The sequence below is a fragment of the Centruroides vittatus genome, unplaced genomic scaffold (assembly GCF_030686945.1).
Source record: "Centruroides vittatus isolate TY-2023 unplaced genomic scaffold, ASM3068694v2 contig_890, whole genome shotgun sequence".
In the NCBI taxonomy this organism is placed as follows: Eukaryota; Metazoa; Arthropoda; class Arachnida; order Scorpiones; family Buthidae; genus Centruroides; species Centruroides vittatus.
Genome location: NW_027122581.1, coordinates 331,659 through 358,716, shown reverse-complemented (window position 1 = coordinate 358,716; position 27,058 = coordinate 331,659). Strand labels below are relative to the sequence as shown.

At 29.8% G+C, this 27,058-nt stretch overlaps 1 protein-coding gene across 3 annotated transcripts in view; it reads left to right on the top strand.

The window, feature by feature from the left end:
- Positions 1-27,058, top strand: part of tweek (transmembrane protein KIAA1109 homolog tweek) — a 176,409-nt gene that overhangs the window by 84,215 nt on the left and 65,136 nt on the right. For all 3 annotated transcript variants that reach the window (XM_067280734.1, XM_067280735.1, XM_067280733.1), the window contains exons 30-37: positions 11,512-11,634; positions 15,910-16,027; positions 17,774-17,841; positions 17,917-18,000; positions 18,156-18,252; positions 18,568-18,641; positions 18,924-19,061; positions 21,617-21,737. In XM_067280734.1, the coding sequence (XP_067136835.1) occupies positions 11,512-11,634; positions 15,910-16,027; positions 17,774-17,841; positions 17,917-18,000; positions 18,156-18,252; positions 18,568-18,641; positions 18,924-19,061; positions 21,617-21,737 (823 nt within the window). The remainder of the gene's footprint in view (positions 1-11,511; positions 11,635-15,909; positions 16,028-17,773; positions 17,842-17,916; positions 18,001-18,155; positions 18,253-18,567; positions 18,642-18,923; positions 19,062-21,616; positions 21,738-27,058) is intronic.

Here is a 27,058-nt window from a genome sequence, read left to right as displayed (position 1 = left end):
CCGATACCGGTCAATGTGAAATGCCTCTTTTGTTGTGTCACTAGTATATCTCAAAGGACGCCACAGGGCTGTTGTAAATTTTAAATGTTTCTCACCATAGATGTAAATATGTTAAACTTAATAGTCATTTGTTTTGTAACTACGGTAATTTGTTTTAGTACCAGGTGTACACAGAAACCAGTTCCTCACTGTACTGAGCTAGTAATTGGTTCAGTTAAGCTTTTGTTTAAGTAAAATTCTGGCTCTTTCAGCAGGGTTTCCCCATTCCCTAATCTCTTAATTATTTAACTACTTCTTAGTAGAAATAAGTCAAAACCAGTTACTTTGTACTTGAACATCTGTAGTCTTGGGAAAACATTGGAAAGACAAATTTTTATGACAATGGATATATAAATCGTAAATTTAAGGAAAATAAATTCTACAGCTTTTTTTTGTACCATTGTACGTCTCATTCATTAAATTTGGTTGTAAATGATGCTGCCAAAGTAACAGTTAATTTTTTAACATTATACAAGAATTGTACACATTTTTTCTGCATTCTCTTACAGATGGGACATACTAAATCGTAATATCACCGGTTTAACATTGAAATCCGTAAGTAATATAAGATGGGAGAGCAGAATAAACGCACAATAAATATATCAAATATTTTAATGGATTTTTTTTAAAACTCCTGTCAACTATACAGAACTATCATAAAAACATGCCAGTAAACTCCTATCAGTTTGATTAGGTTATAAATCTAGTCTAGGGTGGGCGACCTTTTTTATAACATGGGCCAGAATAAATTTTACGTTTTTTCCGCGGGCCGTAGTAGTTAATTGACGCCTTCTTGTGACTTGTAATTTTTTTAGTCTGCAAATATGAAATAAATAAATAAAAAGTTAATTACTACATTTATTTCTCTTATCGTTCTCGAAAATTACAAAGAATTGGAAAAATAACTATTAATTAGTTATTTTTCCAATTTAATAATCTATTAAAGATCTCGCGGGCTGGATAGAAACTTTTTGCGAGCCGTAGCTGGCCCGCGGGCCGGGGGGGTGTCCGCCGTTGATCTAGTCTGCTCATGATTCACATAATCGGGTGAGGGTGGCCGAATATCTAGCAGGCGGCTAACAGCTTAGAACCGGTCCGGGATATAAAATTTGATGCTTTACACGTGTGTCACTTTTACTAGCTAAACTGGTTGAGGTTGGTGCTCTGTAAACCGCATGTGCCAATGCCTATATAATCTGGCTGATTGGAAACTGACCCGGTTTCAACATTCCTTCCCCCACCGAATTATTCAAATATACAGTAGCAATCTTATTGTTTTTTTCACATATACTATAGAAATTTGTAAAAGATACATAATGCAGTTATAATAAAATGTTAATTTTAATTAATTAAAAGTACGTTAAAATATGAAAATTTATCTATATATATAAAAATGAATGTATGTCTGTGTGTGTGTGTGTGTGTGTGTGTGTGTGTGTTTGTCCTTTATGCATTACCATACCATTTATCCGATTGCCATGAAACTTTGGGAAGTTGTTTAATACACTCCCACAAAGGTTTCTGGCATATGTGAAGACCACCATTTCCCCCCTTCAAAAATATATTTATATATGGATTAAGGCTTTTATGTCCAACAGATGGCGCTAACTTCCGACGACCTAAGTTTGCTTCTCTGTGAGGCATTGTTTTTCTGTGAGAACGGACTAAACCAGATCATTTTCTATCTATCTATATAAATAAAATATAACGTTCGTTTGTTCCTACCGATTCCTTTGAAATTTTGACACTACGTTGCATTCGAATACGCACGTGTTTTTATATAATACACATGTCGAAATTCCCCCACTGGGGGGAGAGGGACAGGATTAACGCTTACTGTGAAGAACTCGGCTTCTATTTATACTATTTTGCATGCGTTTTTTGCGTTTTTAATTGCGTTTTAATAGGTTACGTCAACAGAATATATACTAAAAAGAGATTTTTCGATATTTCCTTGCGGGGGAGAGGGACAGGATTAAGGCTTACTGTGAAGAACTCAACTTTTATTATACTATTTTAGACGTGTGTTTGATTGCGTTTTAATAGGGTACGTCAACAGAATATACACTAAAAAGGTATTTTTCGATATTCCCTTGCGAAGGAGAGGGACAGAATTAAGGCTTACTGTGAAGAACTCGGCTTTTATTATACTATTTTACATGCGGTTTTTTGCGTTTTTAATTGCGTTTTAATAAGTGACGTCAACAGAATATACACTAAAAAAGGGATTTTTCGATATTCCCCAGCGGGGAAAGGGACAGAATTAAGGCTTACCGTGAAGAACTCGGCTTCTATTTATACTATTTTACATGCGGTTTTTTGCGTTTTTAATTGCGTTTTAATAGGTGACGTCAACAGAATATACACTAAAAAAGGGATTTTTCGATATTCCCCAGCAGGGAAAGGGACAGAATTAAGGCTTACCGTGAAGAACTCGGCTTCTATTTATACTATTTTACATGCGGTTTTTTGCGTTTTTAATTGCGTTTTAATAGGTGACGTCAACAGAATATACACTAAAAAAGGGATTTTTCGATATTCCCCAGCGGGGAAAGGGACAGAATTAAGGCTTACCGTGAAGAACTCGGCTTCTATTTATACTATTTTACATGCGGTTTTTTGCGTTTTTAATTGCGTTTTAATAGGTGACGTCAACAGAATATACACTAAAAAAGAGATTTTTCGATATTTCCTTGCGGGGGAGAGGGACAGGATTAAGGCTTACTGTGAAGAACTCGGCTTTTATTATACTATTTTAGACGTGTGTTTGATTGCGTTTTAATAGGGTACGTCAACAGAATATACACTAAAAAGGGATTTTTCGATATTCCCTTGCGAGGGAGAGGGACAGGATTAAGGCTTACTGTGAAGAACTCGGCTTTTATTATACTATTTTAGACGCGCGTTTGATTGCGTTTTAATAGGGTACGTCAAGAGAATGTACACTAAGAAGGGATTTTTTGAAATTTCCCTCACGGGGGAAGTGTTATCTATATATATAAAAACGAATATGTCTGTCTGTCTGTCTGTCTGTCTGTCTGTCCTTCATGCATTACTACACCATTTATCCGATTGCCATGAAACTTTGGGAAGTTGTTTAATACACTCCCACAAAGGTTTCTGGCATATGTGAAGACCAACATTTCCCCCCTTCCAAAAATATCTTTATATATGTATTTGTGAACTGTTATTTGTAATAATTTTTGTTTAATCACTTTATTTTTGCTAATTATGTATTCACTTGACCTTTGTTAAAACCTTAACTGTATCTTAAACAACAATCGAAGTTGTATGAGGGAATTTGCCTATTTTACCGATCTTGGTACTCCCGCTTCCAAATTTTAATATCAACTTAAAATGGTTTAAAGAGACAAATTAGAGTAGAAACGGTTTATTATCCAACTATCAGAAAACTGACAACATGCAAGGGAAAACAGAAAGGAGCAATTAAGTAATTAAATTAATTTGTAAAGGATTAAAAATATAAAAGTGGAAACATCGTACCCCCCTTCCACGGCACCGAGTGTCACTTCTACAATGTTTACACATTAAACGAAGAACTTAGTCAAAGCAATCAATGAATAATGATGAGAGCTGTCACAAAACAAAGATGAGTCACATCAACAAGATTATGACTCTATAAAAGTTAGATGTCATTATCAAACAACAAAATAAAACAATCATCTCAGCTACGATGACGAAACCGCCAATAAATCATCACCCGATGACGACACTACCATATAAATCATCGTCTGATGACAAACTTTCTCATGCTAGAAGTGTTTAAAAAGGGAGCTCCAACCCGATCAAAGAGTCAGATAGAAAGTCAGAGACAAGACTCAAGAGGTCTCAGGGTCAGAAAGAAAAAGTCAGACAAGAGAGTAGACCAGAAGCAGTAGTGAAAAGTAGTGAGAAGCAGTGAGAGAGAGACATTTAATAGTAAGTTGAATCGATTTAAAAAATTGAATAATTCTTTGAATAAATTCGAAATTGAATAATTTTTTCGAATACTGATTTTTCCCATTTTTCTCAGCGAATTTGCAAGCATCGCCGACAGTTATGCCCCCCAAACGTCAATCAATTGGTCGATCTACATCTCAAGCACGAAAGAAAAAGGCATTACGAGCTTCAGAAACAGACGAGGAACAGAAAGCAAGATTACAAGCCGTTCGAGTACACACTGCTCAAGCCCGTTCTTCTCAAACGAACGAGCAACGAGAATGGAGATTGAAAACCAATCGAGTACACACTGCTCAAGCCCGTTCTTCTCAAACGAACGAGCAACGAGAATCGAGATTGGAAACCAATCGAATACACACTGCTCAAGCCCGTTCTTCTCAAACGAACGATCAACGAGAATGGAGATTGAAAACCAATCGAGTACACACTGCTCAAGCCCGTTCTTCTCAAACGAACGAGCAACGAGAATCGAGATTGGAAACCAATCGAATACACACTGCTCAAGCCCGTTCTTCTCAAACGAACGAGCAACGAGAATGGAGATTGAAAACCAATCGAGTACACACTGCTCAAGCCCGTTCTTCTCAAACGAACAAGCAACGAGAATCGAGATTGGAAACCGATCGAGTACGCACTGCTCAAGCCCGCTCGAAGGAAACAATTGACCAACGGGGAGCAAGACTAGGAATGAATCGAGAACGCAATGTTCAATCCAGATGGACACTCCACGCTGATTTGAATCTTGCTGCGTTTAATTACGATGCTGATTATGATTACAGTCTTCATCGAAGTGTCGTTATTGAAAAAATGGACAAATTATGCAAATTTTGCCATGCTTTGAAATTCAAAAATGAAACTCCAGGAATGTGCTGCGCAGGTGGAAAAGTGAAATTGCCAGAATTGCATTTACCACCCGAACCATTATCAACGTTGGTATCAGGTGACACAAGCCAGTCGAAACATTTCTTGGCAAACATACGCAAGTACAATTCATGTTTCCAAATGACATCGTTTGGTGCAACAGAAATCATACGTGACAATTACATGCCAACGTTCAAAGTGCAAGGGCAAATTTATCATCGTACTGGATCACTTCTACCACTGCCGGATGCAGATCACAAATTTCTCCAAATTTATTTCATGGGAGCCACTGATGAACAAGTTGATCAACGTTGTCGATTCAATACCGGCACTAATCGAGAAATTGTTGCTGCATTACAAAATTTATTCGATGAACATAACGAATTAGTTCGACTGTTCAGGACGGCCCTCGAGCGAATGCCAGCTGATGATTATGTAGTTGTCATTAGAGCTGACAAAACACCAGCCGGCCAACACGAAAGACAATACAATGCACCAACAATTAATGAAGTGGCGATCGTCATAGTTGGCGAAGAATTTAACTCACGTGATATAGTTCTTCATCGCAGAGATGGTAATGTTCAGCGAGTCTCCGAAACTCATCGCTCATACGATGCATTGCAATATCCAATTTTATTCTGGCAAGGAGAAGATGGATATCATTTCAATATCAAAATGAGAAATCCACAAACAGATAGGGAGACCAATAAGAAAGTCAGTGCCATGAATTACTATTCTTATCGATTGATGATTCGTGAGAACACAGACAATCACATTTTGAAATGTCGGAAATTATTCCATCAATATGTTGTCGATATGTATGCAAAAATCGAGACTGAACGACTTCTTTTCATTCGACTGAATCAAACCAAGCTGCGCTCTGAAGAATATGTTCATTTACGCGATGCAATTGCTACTGATGGCAATCTCAACGAACTGGGAAAAATGGTCATACTGCCAGCTACATTCACAGGAAGCCCACGGCACATGCATGAATACGCACAAGATGCAATGACTTATGTTCGCGCATACGGCCGTCCAGATTTATTCGTAACATTCACATGCAACCCTACGTGGGAAGAAATTAAAGATCTTCTGTTGCCTGGACAATCGTCTTCGGATCGCCATGACATCATTGCACGTGTGTTCAAACAAAAGTTGAAATCTATGACGGATTTCATTGTCAAACATCATGTTTTTGGAGAGACACGCTGTTGGATGTATTCCATTGAATGGCAGAAAAGAGGATTACCTCATGCACACATTTTGATTTGGCTGATCGACAAAATTACACCAGACAAAATTGATGAAGTCATCTCAGCAGAAATACCAGATGTCAACATTGATCCAGGCTTATTCGAAGTCGTTACCAACAACATGATTCATGGTCCATGCGGCGCGATCAACAACAATTCTCCGTGCATGAAGGATGGAAAATGCACGAAACGCTATCCACGAGACTTACACGCCGAAACTATCACTGGAAATGATGGATATCCACAATATCGTCGACGATCAACTGAAGATGGTGGCAAATTCATCACTCTAAAAGTACGCAACAATGACATTGAAGTCGATAATCGTTGGGTTGTGCCGTATTCACCATTACTCTCAAAGACTTTCAAAGCACACATCAATGTCGAGTATTGTAATTCAGTGAAATCGATCAAATATATTTGCAAATATGTCAACAAAGGAAGTGATATGGCAGTTTTTGGAGTGGGAAATGCATCTGCACCAATCAATGAAATCGATCAATATGAATTGGGACGCTACATTAGTAGCAATGAAGCAGTTTGGCGTATTTTCTCCTTTCCAATTCATGAACGTCATCCAACAGTTGTTCATTTGGCAGTACATCTTGAAAATGGACAGCGTGTGTATTTTACAACGGAAAATGTACATGCAAGAGCATTATCGCCACCGAAAACAATGTTAACTGCGTTCTTCTCATTGTGCACGGATGATTTGTTCGCAAAAACGCTACTTTACTCAGAAGTGCCAAAATACTACACATGGAATGCATCAGCGAAAAAGTTTCAACGTCGTAAACAGGGCAAACCAGTTGAAGGACATACGAATTTATATTCGTCCGACGCGTTAGGCCGTCTGTATACAGTTCATCCAAACAATCAAGAATGTTTTTACTTGCGATTACTGTTAGTTAACGTACGTGGACCGAAATCCTTCCAAGAACTGAGAACAGTAAATGGTGAAGTATGTGCGACCTATCGAGAGGCTTGCCAAGAATTAAATCTTCTTGAAAACGATGCACATTGGGACACAACACTCGCTGATGCATCGAACACTGCTCAACCACAGCAAATACGCACGTTATTTGCGATAATATTGACAACGTGTTTCCCATCCAATCCGAAAGATCTTTGGGAAAAATACAAAGATTGCATGAGTGAAGACATCCTACATCGTTTGCGAGCAACGAATCAGAATCCGGACATGCAATTTACACCACATGTGTATAATGAGGCGTTGGTTTCGATCGAGGATAAATGTTTGGCAATCGCTAACAAGGGATTGGGGCAGTTGGGAATGTGTGCACCGAATCGATCTGTAAATGACGCTTATGATCGTGATTTGCAACGTGAAACACACTTCGATGTCGATGATTTGGGTACATTTGTTGAAACGAATCTCCCAAAGTTGGTTTCAGAACAACGTGTTGTATATGACACAATAATGCAAGCAATTACATATCAAAGGGGCGGATTGTACTTCATAGATGCGCCCGGAGGTACAGGTAAAACTTTTCTCATTTCACTAATTTTGGCAACCGTTCGATCACAGAATAAAATTGCACTGGCAATTGCATCATCTGGAATTGCGGCAACACTATTGGATGGTGGTCGAACAGCGCATTCAGCACTGAAATTGCCATTGAATTTGCAAACCACTGAGACGCCAACATGCAATATCACCAAAAATTCCGGAATGGGCAAAGTTCTCCAAATATGTAAACTTATCATATGGGACGAATGCACAATGGCTCACAAAAAAGCATTGGAAGCGCTTGATCGTACACTGAAAGATTTGAGGGGAAATGACCAGCCCTTCGGGGGAGCACTCATTTTATTGTCTGGTGATTTTCGACAAACTCTGCCAGTTATACCACGTTCAACACCCGCCGATGAACTTAATGCATGCCTCAAATCATCTGTTCTATGGCGACATGTAAAGAAATTGACTTTGAAAACCAATATGCGTGTTGAACTACAAAATGATGTATCCGCCGAACGTTTCGCAAAACAATTGCTGGATATTGGGAATGGGAAGATGGCAATAGACAGAACTACACAATGTATCACATTGCCAACAAACTTTTGTAAGATGACATCAACCAAAGACAAATTGATTCAAAAGGTTTTCCCAAATATCGCACGGAATTACAAAAATCATCAGTGGCTCAGTGCACGTGCTATATTAGCAGCTAAGAACAACGATGTCAATGACATCAACTTCAGCATTCAAAACAGAATACCAGGCGAAGCGACAACGTATAACTCCATCGACACTGTTATGAATCAAGACGAAGTTGTCAATTACCCAACAGAATTCTTGAATTCACTAGATTTGCCAGGAATGCCACCGCATATTTTAACATTGAAAATTGGTGTGCCTATCATTCTTCTTCGAAACATCAATCCACCACAACTTTGCAACGGTACAAGACTTTCGGTGAAAAAGATGATGAACAATGTCATCGAAGCTACAATTTTAAATGGGAAATTCAAGGGGAAAGATGTACTGTTGCCACGTATTCCAATGATCCCAACAGATATGCCATTTGAATTTAAACGTTTGCAGTTTCCGGTGCGAATCGCTTTTGCAATGGACCATCAACAAAGCACAGGGACAATCGTTGCAAGTGTGTGGGCTAGATTTGGAGAATCCGTGCTTCTCACATGGACAACTGTATGTGGCCAGCTCACGCGTCGGAAAACCTTCTGATTTATTCGTGTACGCACCAGACAGAAAAACAAAAAATATCGTGTATCCACAAGCACTCCAATAAATAAATAGAATTGAAACGACACTTTGAAATGTTTTCCCGATGAAAATGAATAATAATAATAATAAGTTTCAGTAAAAATAATAAAATGTAAATTGAATTTTATCATAATGAGTTTGCTTGAATTTCCTTTCTCCTGAAATCGCAGCAACGCGCGACGGGAAATTTAATATCTTTATCTATAAATACAAGGGAAGGTCATTGGAAGGTGGAAGCAGTGCTTCCATCGCTTCCAATGATGGCACGCCACTGCTGACTAATAACCAACTATATACAAATTATTATAACCAAATTACAGCCAAAAACTGAAAAAGAAAAAATTTCTTTAGTTTTTATTTTTCTATATTCTTTTCTTCATATTTTCACAGAATGACTGAGATATTTTTATATATTATCTGAATTTATATATATATATTAATTCAGATAATAAATAAAAATCATCTTAGTCATTCTGTGAAAATATGGATATGAAAACTTTCAATAACATTATCATCAACAGTTAATTATTGTCATATTTATATGAGTAGTTGGAATTTAGTTACCAACCACTCCCATATAGATATAATGACAAAAATATAATTAATATAATGATGATAATATAATGATTTTGGTATCATTATAGAATGATGATATTACCTGTAATCACAATAAGTAGTGCCTTCTGTATCTAAAATATTATTCACTATATTTCTCTCTCTCTCTTTCTATCTCTATCTCTATCTCTATCTCATTGTGTATATGTGTGAATTTTATATTAGATATAAACAATTGCAATCTTATAACAATTATCTAATTATTAATGTCTTTAATTTTAAAAAAAATTATTAATAATGGACATGAATTTAATTGAAAATTTATGGAATTCATCAGTCCAAATAATGAGTGTTATTTCTGTTGCTCACATACAGATAATGAGTTTTGGAACTATAGCTAACTTTGATAGTTATTTTAAAGCAAAAGTAATGTGATTGGCATTGAATAGAAAGCTTAAAATATGTATTTCAATGGATGCTAATAGATATCATCAGAATTACAATTTTGAAAATTGAGGCAGTAATTACTTGGAATTGGGAACCTTATGTAGTGTACAAACTTTACAAAAATACTAACTTCAAAAACAATGGCTTAATGCAATTAATAGAAAAAAGAACTTAGCTGAAAAGAAAAAAAATCTATAATCAATATTTCAATAATTTACAATGCAATACTCCAAGATCTTATTCACAGCTTACAACACTAATTAAAAGCATATCTTGTTAGTTTTGTGTTACAGTAGAGAGTCAAAAATCAGAATCAATTGGGGACTGGGGTTGTTCAGATTAGTGATTTGTTCGGATTACCAATTATGTATGAAAAAATATTTTAACCTATCCGATGTTCAAATTTTTCTCCGTTGCGTGTCGCTTTGTGTTGAATTTTTCTCTGTTGCGTGTCGCTACGTGTTGAATTTTCGTTGATTTTAAGGCTAACGAAAATTTTTATAATAATAATCGAGGCTATTGTATCGTTAAAAGTTATTTCTTTATTTTGTACAAACAAAATAAATATATTGAAAAATATAAAAACATGAAAATTATACTTTAGAAGTAAATCTAGTATCAAAAACGTTCGATTCAGCATGACACAGTCCGACTGAAAATCGTTTTGATTACTGGCGATTCTGATTACTGGGGTTCCAATTAACAACTCTCTACTGTATTTGTATTATCTTTTTCACATATTAGTGATATTATACTAATTTATATAGTCTAACATATTAAAAAAATCTTTCTAATATTACTTTTTATTTGTACATTCACATGTAATTTTTAATTATGAATAATTATTTTTATTTATTTATTAAAATTATTATTCATAATCTAATATTTTTATGGAATGCAATTTCAATATACTAACAAAATTATGAAAATTAGCTAGTAACATTGAAAGCCTTTACTAAAATTTTTCAATGGGACTTAAAATGAAGAAGTTTTCTTTGTGAATAAATTATTTAATAAATTTATTAATAAATAAAATATATAAATAATTCAATATTTATTTTTTAAACTTAGTTCATTTATAATTACCGTATATTTCTGCGGATAAGACATCCGTCAGATAAGATGAGGTATCAATTTTTGGCAAAGTTTTATAGTTTTAGCATATATCTGTCCTATAAGACAACCTCCAAACTATCGATGGCCTGTGAATTTAGTTTAGTTCAGCGATCATCATCTGGATAATAATACTGTATAGCATATATGGAATTATGTCCTATTTGTAATTTTTCGAATGAACAAATTTTATTTTCTGCCTTGCTATTGTTGCAAACATTCGCACTGATTCGGGCATTCGGGTAATGACCTTGACTATTCACAAAAACATGTGTATGGGTTATTCTATTTTGTGGACATGCCCTACTCTCTACTAGTAAATAATTACGGTTTGTCCGTTTTTTTATAATGGTTTTAATTTATATAAATTTCAATCTAATTTTTTTGTACCTATCCTATAAGATGACCCCAGATTTTGGGGGCTGTTTTTTATGATTCAACTATTATCTTATCCACAGAAATATATGGTATATTTTAGCAATGTTAAATATACACATACAAAATAAAAATTTTATTTGAATTTTGATGTAGGAAGTTAATGAAGTTGTACAAAAAATGTCTGGTGTGGATAAACCTGTACCATTGTTAGGAGAAGAAAAATTATCCACACCTTATAGTAGACGAGTATTATTTTCTTTACTGTTGCGTTTAAAGGTGAGATCATAATCATTTAATTTTGTAGCTTGTAGATAACAGATTTTCATAAATTTATTATAGAATCAGAGCAATAAAAGTGTTTAAAACTTTATTCTTAAACTTATATATATTTTATTTGGGTATTACTAAATAATTCTAATTTTTTGTTTTATAGATAAAAGAACATATTAATGTAGAAATTAGTTTATAACATTTTACAATGAAAATATTTATGTATATATATTCTGGGATGTAACCAGAAATTACTGAGTGTGGGTTACTTATATCACTGATGACTTCTTTAGGCTAAGTATAGGTAGGTAGGCTGCCATAAAAATGTAATAGTCCAAGATCACTAGCAACACATTATTGTGCAAGAAGCTGCCATTTTGATGTGGCAGTTCCTTGCATTTTGTATGAAAATCAGTGATGTATATGACCAATATTCAATAAAAATAAAAAAAAGAAAAGGTTGACTGAACAAAGACAAGTATTAAACTTTGTTCTTTACCTTGAGTCTGATGCACCTGTTTTCTGTTTCATCCAGTGGCTAACTGCTTGTGACATTTTTTTCATACTGTTTACTTTTAAACTCATAAGAGATGGCAGTGGAGGTCAACAGACAGTGAGGAGTAGAAGAGCATTAGTACAGGAAATACCACAACTTGCCACCCCATGTGATTACTTCCCCAATAAACTGTATTTACAAATTGTTATATTATTGATCATATTTTAAACAGATACAAAATATTACAATTATAAAAAAACTGTATGATAGTTGAGTTTGAAAATTACATAAGAATACAGATATGCTAGATTTAGATATTTTTTTTCTTTTCATTTGGATGACATTTTTCTTATTTTGGGAGTTTTCGATTTTATTATTACAGTTATTAAAATATGGAAGTGGAAAAACTTCAAAACATTCACTTTTATTTGTTTGATTTGTCATAGTGTTGTAGGTTTTCTTCTTTTTATTTTTGCTTTTTTGGAGTTTTTACAATACATCTGATAAATTAGAACTTTAATATTTCTCTTTTGATCTAATGAAAAGATGGATTTGGAAATATTTAAGATTTACCAACACTGTTAAATAGATTCTTGAATATGTACAATACATCATATTCAAAAGTGAATATTAACAACAAATATTTTTTTTCTTTGTAAAGTTGTTTAATAATCAATGAAATTATTCATGTGAAAAATTATAGATTCTTGAATGAATAAATCTTCAAATATCACCAAAACTTGGGTTCTCATATTTTAGTGAAAATATGTGAAGATTCTTAAGATGTATGACTTTTTTATTTTGTTTACTAAGTTGTTTTTCTTTTTATTAATAGTGAATCAATAATGTATAATGTCAATGATAAACAAAGAAAATAACAGAATAAACAATGAAAAAATAATTAAATTAGACAACAGTAATATAAAAGATGATAATATTCTGTAAAGTATTATATGAAATGTAGATAATAAAATATGTTAAAATTTGAAGTTAAATTTTATTGTTTGATATTTTGAGATTTAATTTATATTGATGTTACAATTGAGCTTTCTCAGTTTGGATAGTGTAAACAGAATATTATTACAAGAAGAAAGCAAATCTTAATATTTAAAACAAATAAATAATATTTTTGATAATATATAAAATATATGAAGCATGCAATGCCATAATGCTGTAAATGATGAAAAACAAACTTTTTCAGGAGAGGTAGAAAACACTTTTTTTAGTGAATGAATTCATTTCAATTTTACAATGGTAAAAAGCTCACTAGGTTACAAATTCTCTAGAATATCAAAATGATGTAAATATAAACTGTAACATTTCAAGCACCAAAAGTCATACGACTTACACTTAGGCACTTTAAATGTTATGGTTTCATATAAATTCAACTTCAAAATACAGCCACTTACAGTGTCACTATCTCCACAATATTTTTTTACAGCAGAAAACATTGTGTTTAGAATATATTTTTCCAATAAAATGTATTTAGAGAAAAATGGCATTTACAATGTTATGGCATTGCACACTTCATATATGTGCAGGTTTAAATATCAAAAATTAAAATTTAAGTAAAGTTAAGTATATGTAATAAAGGTGTTGATTTCAGATTATTCAAAAGTTTCATTGACCTTTTCAAATTGTAGAACTGTACATTCCCACTGTTGTCCATCTAGTTTGTCCTTCATTAGTCTCAAGAACAGAGTTAGATGAAAAGTGTGACCAGATATGGAAAGCTTGGGGACCAGACATTCTGACTAACTGTATATGAACTTCCAGTGGTTGGCAGTTCTGGACTGGAAGTTACATGATTATTTTTAGTTAAAAAATGATTAAAAATTGTAGTCCAGCATTATGATAATGTCATAATAAATAATTGCTTGTTATGGTATGTAATGCATTGGCATTATATACCATAACAATTTTACCATAATAATTTTACAGTATATAATGTGTCGGCATTATATACTGTAAAATTATTACTGTAAAATTATATGTAAAATTATTATTTCCAAGTCTTAACAGAACATAAAGAATTATTTCATAATTCTTCATGTTCTGTTAAGACTTGAAAATTTTATTTAAAAAGTTTTAATATCATAATTTTATAAGGATAATCCAATGTGTTTATAAGTCAATGTGAAATGGTTCAGATAATGTAATAATACGGGTTATCTGTTAATTTTAACTTGCAGTTATAAATTTATCTAAAAGCTTTTCTAAACTTACCAAGAGCATCTTTAAAAGATATGAAAATTCCTGTGTACACTGCAGACTTATTCACCTATCATTACATTTTTTTCTGAAATCACCAAAAGTGCACATATACATCATCTTTAGTTTTTTATGTATTTTCTGTATTCACACTTTTATTGATGTTGTTAAACATTTCTAATTGAACTTTTATATTTAAAGTAGATAAGTTTCCAGTAATTATCTCCTCTTTATGTAGTAATGCTCAGAAAACTAATTAAAAGTAGATTGTTGATTTTGTAATATGTTAGTTGTAAAGAACTGATAAGAGCTAAGCAATTGATTCTCAAAATCATATTATTGAATATTGTAGAGTTTGTATACAACTTTCTTAGTAAAATCATCAACTGTGATATTAACAGCAATTACTTTTCTATTTGCTTTGTGTCTGGCAGTTATTCCTGACAAGAGTTATACTGATAATGTTGCCACTTTAACCATATCTCAACTTCAAGTTGCTCTTTGTGCATCAAGTATATTAAAGATATTTTCAATTTTAAATTTCTTTTCTATTATTGTTTTAGCATTTACTATTATTATCATTATATATTTTATTAATATTTTTAGGTAAGTTAAATAGAAAAGAAGCAAAACATTTAAAATGGGGAAATTCAGTAATGATTTGTATTTTTGACACTTATGCAGTTAAAGAGATTGTGTCTCAAATATTCCAATTTTTCTGTTTATTCTATTTCTATATTTTATATGTAATTTTAAATGTTGCAAAGAACTGTTATGGAAATGAAATTAAAAAGTGAAAATTGGAATATTTGAGATGATTACCTTCTAAATTGAACACCAGTGTTATGTTTTCAGCAGCCACTTAGAGGTTCAAGGTATATAGTGATGCAAGTTATGGAAAGGTTCTGTTTATATTCTACAATTTTTGTGAAATATATGCTGGTGTGCTCTAGGTTATTCAAACAAAATTGTAGTATTAATTTATTAATAACATTTGCCTGTAACTTGATTCCAAGTAATTTTACTATTAATATTATATTATTGGAAATAAAATATATAAAATGGGAAATTCTGAATAGTATATAATACATCTAATTCAATGTTTTTCATTTTATATATTCTATAAATAATTCAATATACATCCACCTTTCTTACATTTACAAAAACTTTATTTTATTAGTTGTTTTGATTTTATTAGTTTTTGGGATAATTTAAATTTCTAGTAGATTATGAGACCAATTAAAGTAAATAGTTTCTTTTTTACAGGATAAGTAAAATTAGAGATTAAACTACAAAATAGAAAATATTAGTAACAATAGAATGTAGACTGTAACATAAAAATAATAATTTTATTTTGGTGGAATTTTAACAAATACTTAAATATATTCTGGACTTTAATGCAGAATTACAAATGATGGAAACAGGTAATAATATTCTAATATTGTTACCTGTTTCCATTCTATTAAAATATTTCAAATTGTGTTATTTTTTAAAATATTTCATTTGGATTAATAATTTATGTTTATATAAATTTTACAATATCATGTTAATAAACAAATATTATTTCATTAAAGGGAATTCAAATAACAGCAACTACACCCACAAGTAGTGCAGTAAGATTAGAAACAGGAGTTGTTGAATTACAATTGTCAAATAGAGTTCAAAACATGTCTTCTGGAAGTACTCAAAATGGTAAATTTTTGTTATTTAAATTTTTTTGTCAAATTAGGAAACATAGTAAATATTTATTTAACTTATCCTTCGATGCTCATATTTACTGATATTAAACTTAAAATAATTATTAAATATCCTTTTTTATTACAATGTACAGGTACTCCTCACTTATACAAATTATGCAACAAACTTCAAATTTATTCATAAAAAGACTATTATAGTACACTGTTAGCCTATTATAGTACTATAAGACAATTATAGTACGCTTAGTGCACATGTCACCATTCGCCACTGATTGACACTCAAGCTGAGAAAGGGGATTCCCTGAATTGCAGGTCAAAACTCAATTGGTCGTAAGTGCGAGTGGTCGTTAAGCAGATAGGTTGTAAAGTGAGGAGTACCTGTATTTTTTAAATAAATATGATTTAAAAAATACAGGTACTTGTTGAAAAAGTATATTTTAAGATTGTTAAAATATTTTCATTTTACATTTCTGTCTCTCTATTCATTATATTTCTTTGCTATTACCATATTTACTCACATATAAGACAAGGTTTTTATTCATTTAGCACAGCTTCAAATTCCTAGGTTGTCCTATATGTGTGAGTGAAAGATTCTTTGTGTTTTTGCAAATAATTTTTGTGAACCATGTATTCACATTTTTTATCAGTTGTTTACCCTCTTGTATTTAAAAACATAAGTATTTTATCTGTGACATTTCAATCATTCTTGTATATTGTCAGGAGTAAAGATGAATAGCAATAGGAAAAGCAAAGCTTTTGAATTGAATTCCAGATTGAAATTCCAAAATTACAGGGGAGCCTGATATAAGTTTTAATCTATTCCCACGTGAAAACAGATAATTATTCAGAAATCAGAATTTGGAGAAACTCATAAGTGTAATTGACGGAGAGTGGATTCAACTATTAAGAATTGGCAAAAAAAGGTTTCCAATTGTCCAGCTTTACATGAACAAATTATGTTGTCAATTTTACAAGATTTTTCCTTAAAGTTTAAAATGCCAGTAATTTTTGCAGGACAATGTGTGCATTTACCTGTATTTGATATTTTACATATGATCAAACAAAATAAAATTAGAATTGTATTAATAAATCAAATTTTCTTAATTTTGATCTTTAAAGTCACACCTCGTCCTATATGTAAGATCGTCTTATATGTGAGTAAATACAGTAATCTAATTCACTATATTATATAATATAAGAATATTTTTTATTTAATTATGGTTAAATTGTATATTTTGGACATATATGATCACATAATGCAGCTTTTTTAAAAATTTTGATGTGTTTTCTTATTGTAGTCTCATATGTAAAAGGCCATCATTTTATGATCTACATAATAAATAAAAATAATTTTTACTAAAATTCTATATTTTGACTATAATTACTGTAGTCATCTTATCTGCATTGTTCTAGTTTATAAACTTTATCACATTTTTAAATAGTTATTTTTTGTTTGTTCTTTTAGTATATTGAAATAATTATGTAACATAGATGTTATTAATGTTCTATATCTTTTTTTAAACAAATAATAAATTCTATTAAGAAATATTACTTTCTATTTAAAGAAGCATTTAATTTATTTGAATACTTTCTATTAGTCTTTTCCTTAAAAATGATTTTATATAAAACCATGGATTTATTATGATTATCAAAGTAGCAAGAAAATTTGGTTATTGTGTTTATTGAAATAGGCAAAAATAAACGAAAATAATTACTTAAATTTGAATTTATATTATTTTAGGCAATAATATAAAATTATTTGGAAAAGCACAAGTAGATTTAAATTTGGCACTTGGACAATTAATAAAGGTAAAATTAAACATATTAAATAAATTCACATTTCATATATTTTTTGTTTCAATTAAATTGAAAACTTTTATTTAGAATGCTTTATTTGAAGAAGCAGAACCTGAATTTCAACAATTTGCTTATTTTAAAACTAGAATTTGTATGAGAAATGCTTTGCAGGTAAATCAAAACCAATAATTGCTAGATAAGGAAGTATAATATGTTAAGTATGTTTTATTATAGGCATGTTTGGATTTAAATATTTTTCTTATTGCATTAAACACCTACAGTATAGTGAAAATATAGTTTTAACATTCTTTGATATATTTGTATAGGATGAAATGATAACTGGTCAATCTGAAGATAAAGAAGCTGTACTCATTACATTAAATAGACCTCTTATTTATATCCAACCAATTGCATTAGATAAAGGTATTTATTTAAAGAAATTTATGTATTAAATTTCAATGAATTTATTACATTTAAAAAGTAAGATCCATGTACAGTACATGTTATGTTGTAATTTTTCATTTAGTCTTAAAGTAATGTTTTTGAATTTTCCCATTTATAGGATTATTACTTAATAAGAACATAAGAATTTTAACTTTTGTTGCATAGTAATATTCTCATTAATAAATTTTTCAAATTAAATAATAATACTTAATTACTTCTATACTTACTATTGTATAATAAATATGAACACTATTATCAACAATTGATAATAATTCATATTAAAATTTACTTTAGCTGTTTTAGTATGGTTGAATTATAAAAATGCTTATGAATATTGGAATGAACAACGTTCAAGCTTAAATAAAGAGGTTAGTTATTAATAAAGTTTACTAAATTATCAATAAATAGTTAAAAACTTTTATTGATATTATTATTATTGATATATTTATTATATGAAATTTTATATTCAAATCAATATAATGTTTGTGTATTATATTCTCTAAGATCTAAATTGCAACAACAGATTAATAAGATCTATATTATAATCATACCATGTCATATTATCAATTTATTTATTTTCTTAAAAATATTGTAAGCAGATATACAAATACTTATTTTTAATTATTGAATTTTTTACTTTGCTTCTGTAGGTTTTGACAGCAACACAGCAAGTATTTGAAAAAGTACCACAAATATCTCAACTTGGCAGTCAGGCTCTTGGTACTCTCTTTTTACAACTTACTGTTGATGACATGGGCATATGTCTTCCTTTAAATCCACATAGTGGAGTAAGTTAATCAAATATGTATATTATTATAAGTATTTGATAATTATATTTTTTTGAATATTATAATATAATTAAGATGTAAAATTAATATAACAGAACCTGGATTTAGTAGATACTCTTGCCACTGAAGACTTTGCTCAGTTAGAAGAGGTGTCTTCTTAACTCATGTATTCATTAAAAATTGCTGTATATTTTACAGCACTTAATGATATTTTAAGTAATTGATATTTGAAAAAAATGTGTAATAAAGAACTATAATCGGAAATATTCAAAGAATCTCTGAAATTATAGGACTATTCATTTGTGATAATTAATATAAAATTTTACACTACAAAATAGCATTTCTAATGCTATTTTGTAGTGTAAAATTTTAATGCTAATGCTATTTTGTATTGCATTTACTGTAGTAGTAACTTTGTACTAAATTTAATAATTAAAAATCAATTATTAATTAATTAATTTAGAGATATTTAGGAAAAACACTAGACATGCAGACTCAAACCATAACTTTACCAAGCTGGATAGGTGGTATTACTGATTATGCTTTCAAGACTTTTTAAGTAGCATATTTACCAATTTGGCAAAATGACTCATTTCATTTTTCTGTTTCTATTATCTTTTCCTTCTTTAAAATTTTTTGAGTTTCTTAATTTCATTCTGCAAAGAACTGTGAAAACTTTGTTTGACAAGTTTAAGGACAGAAATAAATTCTAAGAAATAATGGTATCAAAGATAGGCATAATATTTTTATACTGATATTCATGGAAAACATGAAATCTATTGTACTGTTTTCTTGAGAGGTTTTGGAAACTAGGAAGGATAATTAATTATTTTTCATTGTAAGCAGGAATCATTATCACTTAATTGAGGTAAAAATATATTAATAGCCCTATTACTATGCTAGGAATTGTCATTTTTTTTCTGCTAAATATAAGTGTCCACTAAATTGAAATTTTACTGTATAATAAAATTTTGGTAAAACATTATTTAAAAATTTAGAAATTGTTTAAATTATATTTAAATTTACAATTGAAAATATTAATAAATGATCTTTAATAATTAACATAAAAGCTAAATCAAAATCTAAAATTATATTATTAAATTATAATTAATTGTAATAATTTAATTAAAAATAAAGTCTTTAAATAGCTTGATTGTTAGCTGTTTGGTTTAAATATTCAAAATTAATATTTAAAAAAAATTCTAATGATAAAAAATATGCCTCAAGTTATACTATATGCAATGAATCAAACAACTTGTTTGATTGATTACATATACTTGTAGTTTCAGATGATGACAATTCAAAAATATTAAAATATTTTACAATGCTCATATTTTACGAATATATATTGCTGAAGCAAAATAAATACAGTAGAGCGTCGTTTATCCGAATCAATTGGGGACTGGGGTTGTTCGGATAACTGATTATGTATGAAAAAATATATTAACCTGTCCGATGTTCAAATTTTTCTCCGTTGCGTGTCGCTTCGTGTTGAATTTTCATTGATTTTAAGCCTAACGAAAATTTTTATAATAATAATCGAGGCTATTGTATCATTAAAAATTATTTATTTATTTTGTACAAACAAAATAAATATATTGAAAAATATAAAAACAAAAAAATATACTTTAGAAGCTAATCTAGTATGAAAAATGTTTGATTCAGCATGACACAGTCTGACTGGAGAGCTTTCGGATAACCAACGTTTTGGTTAACCAGCTTTCGGATAAACAACGTTCTACTGTATTTTTGTGTACTCTATATCTTAATTTATCATATTTTATTGAATTAAATATGAAAAGCTACATATTGAGACAGACTATTTTTAAATGTTTGAGATTTTTAGTTACTTTGTATGTAGATGTGAAAATTAAAGGCAGATTCTATGACATTCTATTTATTATTTATAATGTAAATATTTTAATTTTAATAAGAATTAGCATATTAATGTTCTTAAAATTAATATGGTATGGAATAATTTGCTTTAAACTTTTTAGATATTAAAAATTATTTAATTTTAATATAAATCGAGCAATTTTTTTTCAAAATTAATAAATTTTTTCTTTTAATTTTGACAATTTTATATTCATTTGCATGACTTATGTGCAACTAAATACTGTATAAAGCTTGATAATTAAGCAGATATGATATTCTATTTTAAACTTTTTTTTATTTATAATTCTGTATTATAATTAATGTAAAAATAAAAACTTTTAATAATCTGGTTTTTATATAGTAGTAATTTCTTATATATATAATATATATATTATAAATTATTTTATATTTATTTATTTTAAAGCTAAATGCTTTTTTAAGGAACTTTACTGGAAGTGCACACAAAAATAAAGAAAAAACTGTTTAGAAAATAGCATAAATATGAACATGATTTTATCTATATGTTTATGCTTGTGAATTGCAATTAGCTAAATATAAAATAGTTTTTAAATGTTATCATGTTTTTAAATGTTAAATTATGTTGGTTTTATTGTAATTTAAAATAATGTAAACATTAGTATTTATTATTTCATTAATTTTAATTTATTGAATCCTTTCAGAATATTAGTAGTAACAAAATATATGACACAGAATTGAAGGCAGCTGTTGTAGTTACTTTGGAAAATACTCGAGTTTCAGCTTGTTCATGTGGTTCTTTAGTGAGCAAAGCTAGATTTACAGGTATGAGCAATGCAAAATTTGATTTAAAAAATAAAAATAATATTATCTGCAAATTAGAAATTGAAATTGAAAAGGTATAGTATACCTTTACTTACACTTTGCCATTTCTAATAGTGATGTAAACAAACGGTAATGGCATCATCAATACCATTCAGCTAGCTGCAAAACTAAGGGTTCATTACATTGTTTACACTTAGCTTTGACTTTTTATTATTTTATAATATTAATTTCTACATTAAATAAGTTGACCAAACATGAATTTTAGTTGGAAATATTTGTCGTAGCCAGTTAGAGTTAAACTAAGTTGTGCACAGTGATTGTTAGGAACAAAACAATGCAAACAAAACTACTGTACAAATGTTTAGTACAGAATAGTAAAAGTTTGCATAGTTTTGTTGTGCTATTTCAATAGTTATTGCTAGTGAGACAACATAATAAAATTGTGCATTTGGCTTATATGAGAGGGGCATAAAACAAAACTCTTTGTTGCTGTTACATAGCTTAAATTTTTTATAATAAATAATTTTAATATTAGAAGATATTTTAATTTATTTTATGATATTTTATTCAGACATAATAATTATTTAAACAACTTTTTAAATACAAAACTAATAAATTTTTAGATTATATTTAGAAAGTTCAATAAATATAATATAAAACATTAGGGAAAAAAGTTAATATTTATTATATTTCAGTACTCTCTATGTGTTTCAATATAGTATTGTTATTTTTTGAGAAAATTCTATACATTAGTGAAATAAAACTCAGTAAACTGTACAGCCAACTTAGAATACTATGTTTTCTTTAAATTTCCTTCTAAAAAGTTTTTAAATGTCCACAAAGATGATACTTAAAAGACTCAAGTCAAGACTATAAAATGGCTGACATAAACTGTTTTAGTCCAGTTTTCAATGAGTAATACTTGTTTTTTGATACGAGTCTTGTATAAGAATATGCCTTTTGCCACATTTTCAGGTCACTTTTTTAAAATGGAATTTATGAAAATATCAGAATACTGTTTAATAATAATTGTTTGCTCATTTTCTAAAACTTTAACATATAATGTTCCTTCTACATCTCAAATAGTTTTAAATTATTCTGCTGACTTTCTGTGTGTTCTTTCTTTGGTAACAGTAATCTTCTATAATGCCAGATGATAGATGGTGATTAAATTTTGAAATGTATAGATTAAATTAAATTTCAATAGATCTTAAAAATTTTTCTTCTTTATGGAACCATCATAAATGCTTTTGACATCTCAACATGATCAGCTTTCTGATAAGATATTAAACTTCTAGGAACTTGTTTCACAACATTTTTTAATGTCAAATGATTGGACCGTTTATTTTGAAAGTGGTGTAAGTCCATTTTTTCTTCTTTCGAGATATTTAAACATCTGCGTTTTAGTTGATTCAAAAATATAAATAAAGTGTACTAAGTTTGACAATGTTTCTATGACTTTAGAAATATATAAGTTGATTGCATAAAGACGTCTATGTGAATTTAACTAAACTAATATATTCTTTCTGGGCCATAAATGGACTTACACCACTTTCATAATTATTGAACTGTAAAATTCATTAAATTTCTATTATGTGAAACTCAATTTCACTTGAAACACATTATGTTTTATTCTGATTTTGTTTATATATAATAACAAGAAATAAAATAGTATTGTTTATTCTGAATATTAAAAATATTTACTTATCGTTAAACTATTTTATAAGTTTATCATTATTATGAGCTTACCATTAGACACTGCTTTTCATTTAGGTTCATTACATGGATTTTTTTTCCATTCTTTCAAATTGTAAATTTTTCGGTAAAATTCATAGTTTTATTCCTCTGTTGTAAAGGGCTGTCCATAAATGATGTCCACACTGGAAGCGACTTGTCTTTAGAGAGGGTTAACCCCCTCCCTTAAGACAAGTCAGACTAGGGGGGGTTGAGCATTAGTGGACATCCATTTATTTCATTAAATTTTATACAGTTTATGCATTTTATTATACTTATTTCAAAGTTTCTTGTATGTTTCATTTCCACTTATGGTATCTATCATTCATAAAGTGATGAAGGTTTTAATGGGGATTGCATTATGTAGGACATCCAAACAGGGGAAGGGTTACAAAAACTTGGACAAACTGGGACAAGAGAGGGGAGTAAAAGTTCAAGGAAAATGCAGATGTAATTAATGGCCAGTCCAAGTGCTTAATTACACTGCACAAAATGGACTTACACTACTTTCGTAATCAATGGTTATGCAATGTCATTTACCAATGAATTTTTAATCAATCAAAGTGTATGGTTATTTTAAAATGCTAAGTGTGAATTGTTTATAAATAAAAAGTTTACACTAAATTGTATGTATATTATGTGATTTCTCAATTTTTTCCAAAATTGGACTTATATCACTTTTAAAATAAATGGTCCAATTGCTTCTGCACTTGCCATACTAATTCAGTTTGGGATGCAATTTCACAAACTTTTGTTTCTTTTTACCAATTCTATTTTTAACAAGGTAAATATTTGTGGACATTAACCTTGGCAATCTCATATCTTACCAATGTCTGTATTTACTTGTCTGTCATATTTTAATTGCTCAGCTTGTTCAGAAATACAGATTAAGAATCCTTTATCTGAAATTTCAAAAACTGAAAACCCCAAAAATATGAAAATTTTTTGGGTGCTGACATGATGTGCCAAAATTGAAAAAATTTCCACAAAGTACTGGGAATGTTCCAGTATTCTCTTTAGTAGGGTTTCTCCAATGGAATCCCAGCTGTTTTTTAACCCGGAAAATCATCTCATCTTGGGAAATCCAGCAAATTTCTTAAAAATTCACTTTTATTTTATGTTAAAGTTGAGAAAATTTTGCAAATAGAAAGTATAATTAACCCATAAACTGTCAGAATGCATTTGTATTTATTAATTTTAAGCCTGCTTATTAGTTTTTTAAATTTTTGCTTATTATGGCATGTCAGATTGTCAATAATCAGTATTTGTGACAGGACTCTGAAAATTCTTTACTTGTCAGAACCTGTAATATCTGGAATAATTGTGCTTATGCTGTTTTAATTTTTAACCATGCCCAGTAGCTTTGATAACTGCATTATGCTATGTTGTGCAAATTGGGCAAGGTTACAAATGAGTACAAAGTATGCAAGTATGAAGTTTTTCTTCATAAACCTGGTTATTAAAGCCAAACGAACTGTCGAATTATTGGGCTATAGGCTTGATGCCACTATTAATGCAGCTGAGGTAGACAAATCAAGAATACTAGAGAGCAAAAGAAATACTGTAATGCATCTCAAAAATGAACTATATATCTTTCAGGCTATGGGTGAAAAAACACATAACATCTGTCTTCTCTTAAATGCTTTAAAGACGATTTCACCCACATTAATTGAATCGAAAAGGGCATTCTCGGTAGCAGGACTTTTCTTTAGTAAAATAAGAATCAAATTGAGTGATCATAGTATTGTCTATCTTTGCTTTTTAAAATCTTATAAAAATGTACAATAATACATTCTTTATAATTAAAATTTCACTTTGAAATGGCTGTAAATGGAAAACTACTGGACAAAATTTTATCAAACCTGGTAATAGTTTACAGGACATCATGGGATTTTATTTTCCACAAAAAAATAATTCAAAAATTCACCACCAGTGGGGAATGGTGCTGTATGCAATATTGTTGAACAAAATAAGACATGAAGACATTGGTTGAAAATGAAAATGAACAATTTGGCAGGATTGAAAAATACAATACACTGATATCTCCATAACATTCCTCCTGATATGCTAAGAGCTACAGTTGAGAACACAGTAATGTGATTTAACTTGCTTTCAGAAAATGGTGGATGCCACATCGAATGTGCTTTGTAACACATTTTAGAAATGATTAAAAACATTTTCAATCGATGTCTTTATGTCTTATTTCATTTAACAATATTGCATACAGCGCTATTCCCCGCTGGTGGTGAGTTTTTTAACTATTTTTTTTGCGGAAAATAAAATCCCATGACATCCCGTAAACTATTACCAAGTTTGATAAAATTTTGTCTAGTAGTTTTCTTTTTATGGCTATTTCAAAGTGAAACTTTAATTATAAAGACCCTGTATTTGATATTATGTTTTATTTAAAAAACGAAAATTACCTTCTAAGTAGAAGCTTGATCTAAGTTCAATAATGTTCAATAAGTTTCATTTTTTCTTTAAATTTTCAACTCAATTCAAAGGCATTTTTGTTGTAAGTAGTTTCCAACAAACTTTAATAAACATTTTCTATTTGTGAAAATTTCTACATAACTCAAAAGTAATTTTTTATACATATTTTACACATATTAATATTATTATTTTGGAGATTGCAGGCTGTATTAAGTTACTTAAAAATGAAAAATAATTATATTATTCGATTTTAAGATTTATTTTATATCTTAAAAATAATTAATTATATCCCAGGATCCCGGGAAACAGTTCACTGTTTCCCAGAATGCCGGCATCTTACCTGGTTGATAAACTTCACGAGAATTACATATATATAAATTCAATATTTAAATAAATGTGCATTCTTGCAGACAGATCAGTTAACATGTCTATGTGAGTATGTTTTAAAAATATTTTCACACTTCTACAGTAGATAAATTTAAAAAAAAAAATGTATTCACATAGATATCTGAAAATTTTTTGTTTTATCAAAAATTAATAAAAATTCCTAAATAAGTAACTTGAAAAAGAAATCAAATCATACTAATATAAATCAAATCAAATCAGATGCCAATATACAAATATTCAGTAATCAAAACACTTTTGGTCCCAAGTATTTCAGATAAAAGATTCTCAACCTGTACCTTTTTTTTGATAAAAAAAGAGATCCTACCTTGTGTTAATAATGTTCAATAAGTTTCAGTTTATTGGGTTGTTCAGAAAGTAATTTCGTTTTTTCCATAGAAAAATAAACGCAATATTCTTATAATAAATAAATATTTTATTGAATTATGTAGTGACCATTTTAGTCAAATACCTGTTGTCATTGTTTCTGGTAGGAGCATGATTTCACATTCATAAAAGTTTTGATTGTTGTTTACAAAAAACTGATCCAAGTGATTTTTGACATTGTCATTTCAAGTAAATGTCTTACAGTTAAAAAAAATTTGTATAGACCAGAACAAGTAATAATCTGAGTGTGCCCCATCTGGCGAATATGGTTGGTAAGATAACACATCCCATCTAAGCTATAACAGTTTCTGACGAGTTACCAAACTTGTGTGAAATTTGGCATTATCATGGTAAAACACTACACTTTGTTCGTTGATCAATTC